The 12,718-nt window shown below is 42.0% G+C and overlaps 1 protein-coding gene across 1 annotated transcript in view; it reads left to right on the top strand.

Moving 5' to 3' along the window:
- The first annotated feature begins 11,970 nt into the window (after positions 1–11,970).
- The window catches only part of UNC80 (unc-80 homolog, NALCN activator), a 207,940-nt gene continuing 207,192 nt past the window's right edge, over positions 11,971–12,718 (top strand). Inside the window, exon 1 of the mRNA XM_015558108.1 lies at positions 11,971–12,224. Coding sequence (XP_015413594.1) covers positions 12,133–12,224 — 92 coding nt within the window. The 5' untranslated portion in view covers positions 11,971–12,132. The remainder of the gene's footprint in view (positions 12,225–12,718) is intronic.

Raw genomic sequence — 12,718 nt, 5'->3', positions numbered from 1 at the left:
GCCCTCAGGTATTAACTACCCATTAACTCTAGGAGTGGAGCCAGTTTCCAACTAAGCAGTACTCCTTGGGCCCCCTCTGGCCTGATAGAGAAATCTAGTGTCTCCCAACATCAGGAAACGCATTTCAATGCTGTCCAAGCATTTGAATCTTCTTTTTATTAAGCTTCGGGTTAGAAGGCAGCATGGTCCCAAACCTTTCCCAAAAGGATAGTGTTACAGACAGCATGGCATCTCTGTTGAAAGAAATCCCCTCCCCAGACCCCTACCACCAAGTCTTCCTGCCCTGTGTCCCCTTTTTGTGTCCTTAATCCAACAGAAACAAAGTCCTGGAGATCATTTCCTTTTTACATCTGTACATGGAAAGGGGCAACTTTTCACTCTCACTTTTGTGTCCTACCGTCAATCAGGCTAGCCCCACAGTAGATTCTCAGGCCCAAAGAATCCAATGTTATCATCAGGTTGTCTTTTCTATACCTCTGGCTAGAGTAGTCTCATAATGTTTGCATATTTTCAAATAGAAAATGAGTAAATGGCACAAACACATATTGAGTGTTTGGCACATACACCCTTATGTGGTCCAGTGCCCTCCAGACATTCAAGAGTCAAGTGAAAGAGACGGAACTTACACAACACACCACTGCCCACAATAAATAGTGGTAAGTGGTAGAAACCCAAGTTCATGCAAAAACCTACGAGAGGAAGGGAGCCCAGGAAGGACAAGAGGATGGAGGGCAGGGGATTTCTAAAGCCAAGGCATGAATGAAGGACACATTCTGAGAACATGAAATTATTTGCCGTATGTGGAGCATTGGTGGGTCAGAGAAAATGTTAGGGAAGGAAGCTTGGAGACAGATTATGGATCTTCTATCACATTCACAAGTTTGGATTCTATTGTGTAGGCTAAAGCAGTCATTACAGGTGTTTGAGGAAAAAATGACATGAATAGATCTGAATTTTAGAAGAGTAATGTTAGCAATAGTGTGGAGATTGACCTGGAGAGAAGAGACTAGAGCTGGCGAAACCAGTCGTAAGTGAATAAAGCCTGAGCCAGGAGAGCGGTAGCAAAGGTCCACAGGAAGGGAGGTGCTTAAGACACTTTTGGAGTGAAAGGAACAGAATTTGAAACCACGGGGTGTGAGCTGGTTACGTAGAAATAAAATTGAGATTTATAACTTGGGCAAACAAGCCAATGACAATTCAATTAATGAAGCTGAATTGTGCAGGTAAGTTAACAATGAAGTATCCTTGAGGAAATATCAGAAATTTGTTAATTCACCTCTGGATCTTAGAAGTGGAATCATGACCAAAGATGGATATATCAATATCACCCCAGGTTCTGGATGGTCCCAAGCCAGGGATGTAAATAAGAGAAAGAGGAGTGGCTTGCCCCACTCATCTCTAACACAACCGTATTGATCAATAGTGAGTAGTGTTCTCGCCGTTCATCCAGGGCATGGATCCTCTAAGTTCAGGCATTATCTATTAGGATTTGTCTAGTTGGCAATGAATGCAAGTTGGTGACCATACCAGGGCCATGACTTGCCTGTTCTGAATCCCTGCAATGTTGCTTTTTTTAGGGAAAGTTAGAGGAGCTAAGTTTCAAAACGTCATCTGAGTCAGTAGGATGCAGACTGTAGCAGTTATTTATACTCAACTATTCCCATGTCCTCATCAGTAATGATTCACAAATAGTCCATTGCCCTCATACTGTTTCATCTTAAGTGGAGAGAGGGTCTTTTTTTTTAACTTGTTCTTGACATTCACTCATTAGACACCAGCTATCTTGGCTCCATTTATTTTGTTTGGGGATTTGGGGATGAAACATTAAGTCATCTAGGAGTAATATTCCTAAGATCAAGTCAGCAAGGGCCAGTACAAAGTTATTAGTTGTCCCATGTTACCATGATATGTGACATTTGTTCTCCTTTCCTCATTTCCTGGGCTCATAATCTGAAACAGCTTTGAAAAATCCCTAACATACAAATGATGGCATTAGTCCTGGAAATGGATGAACTCATGGAGGCCAGGCTCACAATGGGAGAGAAGCTACAAAGTCCAAATTAATCTTAGTGTGATTCCCATATTTAAGCAGCAAGCAGTGAGAGAGAGAGAGAGAGAGAGAGAGAGAGAGAGAGAGAAGAGGAGAGGAGAGGAGAGGGAGAAAAGGTGATCATAAATACCAAGGACTGGCCATTTAAGGAATGGTAGTAAGAAAAAAGGTCACAGAAGCCACAGGAGTGGATGTTGTACTGTGTTAATGTATGACGGGATTCTGCCCAATGTGAGAAATGGGAAGCTACAAAGTGTTAGAACAGATAATTCAGTGACTTAGCAGAACAACCGTGGATGTTAAAAATAGAGCTGGCACCTTGGGCGGTATACTTCATTTCACTTACATATGAGGTGGGGAGGGGATTACATTATTGAGCTATTGGCTATATATATATATACCTTCTCCAGCTCTGAAAAAGCACTCTGATAAGAATGTCCTCACTCATAGCTTGGGGAACTTGGAATAGAAATGCTTTCCTCTTGAAATGCTTTTCATCCAGGCAAACAAGGTTTGTCAACATTGTCAACAGTGAAAAGGCACCTCTGAGTACCTGATCACTCCCATGGGTGGTTCTGAAAGCCGCTTTCTATTTCCATTGGTTCACAAGCGCCTGCACTTGCTATCTTGCTGGCACACAGCTGTTAACTCTGACTCTGGCTCCTAAATGGATATAAGTATATTAATTTCCTTGTATAATAGGGACCTGGAGGGTGTTATGCTAAGCAAAATAAGCCAGTTAGAGAAAGACAAGTATCACATGATCTCACTCACATGAGGAATATAATGAACAAAAATGATCCAGAGACATAGAAGCATGGAACAGACCAACGAAACTCAGAGGGAAAGGAGGGAGGGTCAGGAAGAGATTAACTAAAGAACTTATATGCGTTTATGCATAACTCATGGACACAGACAATAGACAGATGAAGGCTGGGGGGGTAGTTAAGGATGGAGGGGGGTCACTGGGAAAAAAAGAGGAACATCTGTAAGACTTTCAACAAAAAGATAATAAATAAAAATAAGTAAATAAATGAATACATTTTTCAAAAGAGTAAACAGGCTTTGGTTAGTACAAAAAACAGCTCAATAGAATCAGGAGTTAAAGTGATTAATGTCTGTTTCATTACTTATTCATTTGTTGGTCTTAGATGAAATCTTTTAACCAAACCTTCCAGCCACAAAAACGAGGATAATAATTCTTACTTATGTATTTTAGTCAATTAGATTTGCAGAGTGATTTGGGATCCCAGATAAAAATTATTGAATTTTCTCATTTACACATTATAAGAGTAGTGGATGATGAGATGATGAATTTAAAACCCTCTGCCTTCAGGGCCAACTGGAAAATCACCATACATTAATTTTGGATACGTAATTTATGGTGATTTCTTCTCTAGATAGACTTTAATGCATTACACAATCATGCAATCATTTGTACATAATCGCCTTTGAATTATAGTCTATTTTGATCTGATGCCTGTGTTTGCATGTACATGCACATAAGCACACTCTTAATATTTTACATTTTACGATGTACCCATTTTAAAATTGTTCGCTTTCAATTTCTAATGACTCCAGAGTGAAGAGGTGGGATCTATGTCTGAAGGCTGGCTCTTAACAGTGGGTTTGTAATTCTTCCCTGACATATTACCTGTGTTCTCAATTCCTGGTATCAGAGGAATCATTCTCATGCAAGGACATGATGCTTGATTAGAGAAGCACATTCACAGCAACAAACTTACTGAAAAGCAAGAAAAAATCAAGAGGAGGTGGGACATTTAGCTACGCTTGCCAAGAAACATTTTTGCCAGTAAAAAGTAAATCATATTTAATATTAGTGCAAAATGAGTATCTTCCCCTCTTTTTAGAATGTGCATTAAATATAGGGGCGTAAGTAGAATACTTCCTTCTGAACCTCAAACCCACATCCAATGTCATTCCCTTTTTATAGCACATTTCTCACCAACCATCTCTAGAGGGACATCCAAGTTTCATAGAGTCAACTCCATACATTTAAGAGGAAGAGCTTAGCTGTGATATCAGTGAAAGAAGCAAACATTGAAAGAAGCCTCTTTGACTTGTTTAAAAATATATGCTAGAAAATTGAAGATTAGAATTACCATATGTGGCATAGCACAAATCACAGAATAAGATAAAACACCTTTGTTGTTTCAAAGGTGTTTACTTAATTTTTAAATTTATATTTATTGTTGCCGAACCGGTTTGGCTCAGTGGATAGAGCGTCGGCCTGCGAACTCGAGGGTCCCAGGTTCGATTCCGGTCGGGGGCATGTACCTTGGTTGCGGGCACATCCCCACTGCGGGGCGTGCAGAGGGCAGCCGATCGATGTTTCTCTCTCATCGATGTTTCTGACTCTCTGTCCCTCTCCCTTCTTCTCTGTGGAAAATCAATAAAATATATTTAAAAAATTTATATTTATTGTCAAAAGTATTACAGATGTCCCCTTTTATTCCCAATTGACCCCTTCCATCCCCACCCGCCACCTTCCCTCTGAGATTCAACAGTCTATTCTATGATTCTCTGTCTCTGGATCTATTTTGTTCATCAGTTTATTTTGTTCATTAGATTCTACATATGTGTGAGATCCTGTGATACTTGCCTTTCTCTGACTGGATTATTTCATTTAGCATAATACTCAAAGGTGTTTAAATCACAGGGTGCTGTGTTCTCTATACAAGATACTTGAAAAAAATCTGTGTTCTTGTGTCTGAAACAATGGCTACCTCAGCAATTTGTGGTACCCCAGTCATGACAACTATGAGATGAACCCACAGCAACCATTTCCCAAGTGGTGGTATTTTTCTAATTCTCTAGGCTATCATCCAAACAATATCGGAAAGGAAATTTCCCAAATTATTCCTTTAAAGAATTGAATATTTTTTCTTATAGCTGACGTATTTCTTCAGTGGACAAATGTCTTCTGGGTAATATCTCTAAATCTAAGGGGTGCTTACAATGGAGGAAGTACATACATTTTAAAGTAAGGGCTCAAAGAATAATTGATATGTGTGTGCTAAGTCAGTCTTTTAGCTTAAGTTCCTTGAAAACAAACAAACAAAAAACTAATGATATCTCATATAAATTAGTAGCTATAAACTGATGACAACCAGCTCAAGAAGCAGAATTAAATTGCACATCACTGCTTAGTATTTTCAGCAATCCATGTACAGACACATAAGGGCAAATTATGGTTCTCATTGCTTATGTAGAATCAAAATTCATTGAGAGTTACTTTTACAATGTCCTACATGCTTTGATACATTGCTTCCTTTAATCTTCAGAATAACTCTATCAGGTAAATATCATGTCCATTTCATGTTAAGAAAATAGGAACTCATAGAACTAATTGAACAGTGAATAACATGGATTTCTACGATTGGAAATCCAACACCTTTCCCACTAAACTACGCTGCATTCCCAGCAAGGGCATTAGCTATTTATATTAAAACACATTTAAAATTTACTCTTTAATGTTTGTTAAAATAAAACATTCAACCTGATCCTGGAAAGAAACTCTCATAGAACCTGAGCTTTCTCATCCTGGCCTTACTGCTCCCTGGTTATGTTGCTTCAGGCAATTTACTTAGTTTTTCCGTGCCTCAGTTTCAACACTTGTAAAATGTGGTTAAATTAAAGATTAGGGATTAGCTCCAAATTGTTGAAAATTTTATTTTATTTTTTAAACTTTTTATTAAAGTATAGTTGCATACAATATTGTATTAGTTTCAAGTGTATAACATAGTGATTTGACCTTTATATACCTTACCTTGCCCACATCTCTGCACAGATGTCTGAATAGGTCTGAATGGGTCTGTTTCTTGCAGCACAATAAGCCTCAAATAAACCATGCTGGCTGATTCATGGAGCATTTTTATTTCCTTTCTACATTATAAAAAGACCTATATAGATCTATGTGATTTTGAGGAGGAATATAAAAATAATTAAATATATTCATACATATAATCATGGAAACAATGAGAAAGGAAACTAGCATGTAGTGGTCAAAACAACATTAAAAGGTGTGTATTAACATAACATTGGGCACATTTAAAAAGTAGGTAAAGTGGTTTTGAATTATTTCTTGTGGGAGGTAAAGAACATTAATTATTACCAATCATCTTACCTAATAATAGACAAACATGGTAATTGACCATACCTCCACTACACTTCCCATTGGCTAATCAGTGAGATATGCAAATTAACCCAACCAAGATGGCGACCAGCAGCCACGCAGCTGAAGTGAGCAGGAGGCTTGCTTGCTCCAGTGATGGAGGAAGCCAAGGTTCCCCACCTGCAGCGGTCTGACTCTGAGCTCCAAAAGCAACAAAGTTTCAATTATAGAAGCTAAATAATCCCCAGATACCTGCTTTCAGCCTGCTGTGGCCATGGAGCTGGAGGCTTGGGTTGCCCCTGGTGATGGAGGAAGCCAAGACCTGGCCCCAGGCTACAAAGTTTCAATTATAGAAGGTAAATAAATCCCAGGGGGAAAAAAAGAGAGGCTGGGAGCTTCTGTCACTGGGGAGGCTTGGCCAGCCTAAAAATGGCCCTCAGCCCTTCACCCAGACTGGCCAGGCACCCCAGTTGGCACCCTCACCCTGAAGGGGGTGTGACCAGCTGCAAACAGCCATCGGCCCCTCACCCAGGCTGGCCAGGCACCCCAGTGAGGACCCCCCCCCTGATCCAGGACACCCTTCAGGGCAAACCAGCCAGCCTCCACCCGTGCACCAGCCCTCTATCCTATATAGTAAAAGGGTAATATGCAAACTGACTCTAGCAGCAGAAAGACTGGGAATGACTGGTCACTATGACACACACTGACCACTAAGGGGCAGACGTTCAATGCAGGAGCTGCCCCCTGGTGGTCAGGGCGCTCTCACATGGGAGGAGCTCTGCTCAGCCACAAGCCAGGCTGATGGCTGCCAGTACAGCGGTGGTGGTGGGAGCCTCTCCCGCCTCCTCAGCAGCACTAAGGATGTCCGACTGCAGCTTAGGCCTGCTCCCCGCTGGCAAGTGGACATCCCCCAAGGGCTCCCCGGCTGCCAGAGGGATGTCTGACTGCCAGCTTAGGCCCAATCCCCTGAGGAGTGGGCCCAAACCAGCAGGTGGTCATCCCCCGAGGTGTTCCAGACTGCGAGAGGGCACAGGCTGGGCTGAGGGACGCCCCCCCCACCCCCGCCATGCACAAATTTTTGTGCACCAGGCTTCTAGTAAAATATATTTGGGATGAGGGCAAATGCTGATCAAAGGCTTGAAGATAAAAAGCAATAGATTGCATTTCCTTTCATGGCATTTGTTTCTGCTTTTCCTGGTGATAAAACTACTTGCTTGGCCAACTCTACTTACAGGACAATGAAGTTATTTTTTTCTGTTTTTCAACCTTTTATGTAGTCACCTTTTCTATATTAAAATAATAGAAGTTAGATCATTGCTATCTCCTGCCTCTAATGTGTTCAGTTTCCCTCTTGGCCTGAACTGCATTTTCTATTGTGTGTATTTTTACTTCAATCTGATTAGTGCACAGTGGTTCTTCGTCCAGTTTGCACACTACAGTCTCCTGCAAAGCTTTGCAAAAATATTCAAAAGCTTCTCCATTCCCCCAAAGATTCTGATTTAATTGATCATAGATAGAACCCAGACAGTAATCATTTTTAAGTTCTGCTGTTATGATTCTAATCACCAGACTGAGAATCACTGGTTTTGAGAAACTGATCAACATCTTCTAGAATTCAATTAGTCAGCTCTAGGGCTAGGAAAATGTGTTTATTTCTTAATCAGGTAAAAGGTCTCAATCCATGAGTCAGGAAACAGAGAAAAGATGCCTTAATATGTCTGTAAGCAAAAGTGCAGTGTGACATGGACATTACCCAGAGGGACCTGGGAAGGCTTGTATGATCTCAGCTCCATCAATAAGAGTGATTATGCTGAAAATAAGGAAAAGGTATCCCACCAGTGGTTACTGCTTGCCTTTTTTGAAAGAGAAAACTATGAGCTGTCAGAGTTTAATGAGATTTTAAGTTGCAAATGCACCTGCAGGTCAAACTCCCCTCCTTGGGGAGGAAGAGCTTGCCCACATCACACTGTTGGGTTCTCTGGAAGCAGATCTCTTGGTGCAGTTTGGGTGGGAGAAGTAATTGTTGTCAATGCAGGACAGAGAAAGCTCTCTCTGCTGAGGGCAGGCTGGGGTCTGAGGTTTGTGCTGCTGCTACATGACTGAGTCATGGACAGAAGCTGCCGCCCTAGGAGAGGGCACAGGCACAGAGAACAGAAGGAACGAGGAGTGAACGCGACACAGCAGCAGGGAGGTCGTGCTGCAACCGACTGTTTGTCCCTGGCTGTTCCTAAGGAGACCAGCATTGCGTTCTCTTCTCACACTAGTGCTCATTATCACATACTGCAGGGCATGCTAATGAGAGAATTTTTGAAAATTCAGCCTATTACGCTCAACTCTTCCTGAATAAGAAAATGTCATTAGAATACTTAAGTGCAGATATTGCATTTCCACATTTAAAAAAACACATTTTTTAAAGTAAACAATTTTATTTTTTCTAAGTTGGCTCCTGTGCAGAAATGGCTTAGACTCTAGGAAAACATAAATCTCACTATTCTGTCAACAAGTGGTGGTATAAAGAAAGATTTTTAAAAAATATTTTTGTCTACACTTAAGGGGGGAAACTAAACTGAATGACAGGGGGTGGTTAGCATTTTTAATCTTAATAAAATAAAGCTTACATTATTACAATGTAATCTAAAGTGGAAACATATATTTTCAACATCATAATAGGACAATAATAAAGGCTGAGGATTAAAAATATTTTCAGCCACACCAATGTTAAAGAAATCAATACAGGGTGACTCAGCAAATATGGCTTCCAGCATCATGAAGCTTTCTCTCTCCTTAAGCAGAAAACACGTGATTGGATAGAAAGCAAGAAAAAGACAAAAAAAATTGGCTTTTAGATATTGGGGTCTACCTGAAGTACAGTCTACATATTTCTTCTTGTCTTCCTGACTCTCTAGAAGAAAAGGTCTTATAATCCTGAAACAGAGCTGTCAGCCAGTTGGTAGGTATCAGAATGCTTGTATGAATTCCTCTGGGGAAGCCATTGAAAGTAAAGTCAAAATAAAAATCTGACCTATTAAGGGACAGACCATTCATGTATTATGATTTCAAATAAATGAACGCTCCAGTGATGCCAGGAACTAGCATCCAGGCCATCCTCTGCCAGCCTCTGTAACTCTGTCACTTCACCCTGTGCTTCAGGGATTTATTGACTAACAAGTTCTAACAAGATGTCAAGTGGAAAAGAAAAAAAACCTAAATGTAAATGAGAATTACCAGAACCCTTGTTTGTCCATCTTCCTCAGTGCCACTCCATGAAGCATTTTGGATTACAAAATTGAGACAAAATGATGAGGAAGACGGAGCTACAGAAGAGTTCATTTAAAAAGCTAAAAGGCTAAGTCATACGTCAAAAGAATAGTACTAATGACAAACTAGAACAGGCACTCTTCCAAGTGTTTTACCTATTTCATGGATATTTTAAAATATGTCTGCAAATTGACACTCTTCCCCTTGAGAGGGAAGATCTATGTTGCTTCCTCTTGACTCTGGAAGAATCTTAATGACTTATAACCAATAGGCTGAAGCAGAAATTTGCTGCATAGCTTTTGAGGCTAGATGAGAAAAGGCTGTGCAGCTTGTACCTCGTTCTGAAGGAATCTGTCTCTGGGTGAAGTGAGCTGTAACCCCCCCGAGTCTGCCCGGATAGGCCATGTGTATTGCTCCAGTGGACAGCCTGAGTTGCACACCCAGCTGTCAGGCAACACCTACTGTCATCCATATGATTGAACCATCTGGGTCATGCAGACCATTCAGGTCTTCAAATAACTACAGTCCCAACTCACAGCTAATGATAACTGCATGAGACTCTAAATGGGAACTACCCTGATGAGCCATACCATGTGCCTGACTCACAAGTCATGAGCACAATAAAATGGTTGTTTTATGCCTCTAAGATTTGCACTGATCATTTGTTATGAAACAGTTTTAACTAGAAAATATATTGACCCATTTAAGGCTTACAGCAACCTTACAAAAATATCTTCTCTTATTTTTCTCATTTCTTAGGTGAAGATACTGACTCCTAGAGATAAGTGGTATTTTCTTTCTTTTTTTAAAAGTAATTACCATTTTATTTGTTTATTTTTTCAAGAAAAACGATCTTAAATATAATAATATTGCATGCAATAAACATTAACATTTCAAGAAAAAAAAAGGATTTTAAGTATAATAATATTACCAAAACTGTACTAACATGGTATGATTTCACAAAAGCTGTAGGAAACATTAAAAAATCTGCAAATAATAGGATTACTTCTATTATACTCTAAAATATTTTCCCCCCTCTGGCTCTATTTTTCCTCATCAGTTTATGTTGTTCATTATATTCCACAATTGAGTGAAATCATGTGATATTTATCTTTCTCCAACTGGCTTATTTCGCTTGGCATGATGCTCTCTGGGTCCATCCATGCTGTTGCAAATGGTAAGAGTTTCTTCTTTTTTACAGCAGCCTAGTATCCCATTGTGTAGATGTGCCACAGTTTTTTTAATTTGAGATAAGTGGTATTTTTGATGTTACATGTCTTGTGAGTAGCCATGCTGGTATTTGAACCAGGTAGTTAGGTCCCAAGGTTCTTGCTTTTAAGGATCTTGAAATGGTTGTTATCATCACTGCATTTCTTCTGTGGTTTTCCCAGATTATTGATAAGATTGAGCATTTTTTATTTCTCAAATTTTTTGTCATTGGTTATTGATTTCGTAATACATTCAGGTTTTCATGGAATATTTTTCTAATCTCCAGGCTTGTGTTCCCATCTAAAACTCTTGGCTATTTCAAGTGAACTCTGCATTTCTGTCATATCAATCCCCCGTAAATGGAAATGAAGATTTTGCTTCCCCAGTGTCCGAGTCTTTATTTCATAGGCTGCAGCAGTATCTTTGTTCAAAAAGGTATATGACTGTTTGTTTGAAGGTAGTTGGATTCACAGCAAGGGTTTTCTACTCAGACCCCTTCACTTTACCCACCCCTACTTGTTTACTGCTAGATAAAATACCTAACAGAAACACCCCTATGAACTACATAGGCACTTGACTGTGATAACTGAAGGGAAATGGCAGCTATCCATGGATGGATAGGATCACCCAAGTGCACTGATGGGTTAGAATAAACCTCAGTTCCTAACAGCATGATTCAAATGTTCTTTCTCAAGTTGTCATTAACTAATATATACAACTTGTTAGTTTGGGGACAGTTTGGCTAAACAAGCAAGGTTAATTTTTTATGGTTACCATTTTAAAATGAATTCTCACATCAGGAACATTTCAAGCTTCCTATCTTGCCAAGCTTGCTCCCTTTCTGGGTTGCACTTCTAATAATTTTCATGTGCTCTTTCTGCTAAGCCCAAGGGTAGACTCCTGACCTCCTTGCTGGAGGTGCGAATGATGCCAGGCTTAGTGACTGCTCTGCGGTGCTCCAAAGCACCTGCTCCCCAGACCTTGAGCAGGACAGGGGATACTCCTGGGGTGCAGCTCTAAGGGAAGGAAGCGAATCCCGGGGCGCTGAAGAGGCCGGGCAGGGGACCTGGCACAACGTGGTGCATAGATCCTTTTGGCCACCCCCCCCACCCCCCTGCTGCTCAACCAGCACCCTGCTCTCCTCAGCCTTAGGGCCCGAGGGCACAGCCGCTGTCCACAGTGGGAGGTGCTGAAAGCAGGGAGCAGCGGGAAGGGGAGAGGCGAACAGCTCCTCAGCCCTTCTTCCCCCACCCCTTGCTCCTGCTCCTCCGCCCTCCCCGCCTCCCGCAGCCGCGTTCCACGCAAGGGGAGGGGCGGAGGGTAGAGGGACGCGGGATGGGGCGGGGAGAGCCGGCTCTGCCTCAGGGAAGGAGGGGATGAGAGTTGGGGAGAACCACGGGAGGAGGAGGAGGAGGAAGAGGAGGCAGCCGCTGAGGAGCCAACGCTGGGCCCCGCAGTAAGACTCCCAGGAGCCACCATCATGGTGAAGAGGAAGAGCTCTGAGGGCCAGGAGCAGGACGGCGGCCGCGGCATCCCCTTGCCCATCCAGACCTTCCTGTGGCGGCAAACCAGGTGAGGGCCAGCCTGGGCTGGGGGCACTCCCGGGCCGCCCGGTCCTCCCCACCTCCGCCGCCACCACCGCCGCCACCGCCGCCACTGCCGAGGCCGCGCACAGCCCGCAGCTCCCCCTCCGAGGCTGGAAAGCAAGCCCTCCGCACCCGCTTAAAAACACGCATTTAAAAATATTTCAGGGAAGTTTGACTACAGGCAGGTTGGCAGTTGCTGGATAAATATATACGTTATTTAGGGACGGGGAGGGCAGAGAGCCTAGGAAGAGGGGGCAGGGAGCCAGGGGAGATGATTATGACTGGTTGTGCTCCTGCATCCTATGTGCCCTCCTTCTCCTGCTGTCGTTGCAGCCCGGTGACCTGTTGTTTTTCTAGTTCCTGTTTGGCAAATATCTGCTATGCCCACTTGTTAACCATTTTTGCTCGGATTCAGCGAGCCGAATGTTCCTGGTTAAATCCCCAGAGGAGAAAATGATCTTTTATAAGACTCCCCCCCCC

This window comes from Myotis davidii, unplaced genomic scaffold (assembly GCF_000327345.1).
Source record: "Myotis davidii unplaced genomic scaffold, ASM32734v1 scaffold268, whole genome shotgun sequence".
In the NCBI taxonomy this organism is placed as follows: Eukaryota; Metazoa; Chordata; class Mammalia; order Chiroptera; family Vespertilionidae; genus Myotis; species Myotis davidii.
This window is presented reverse-complemented; position numbering and strand designations above follow the sequence as displayed.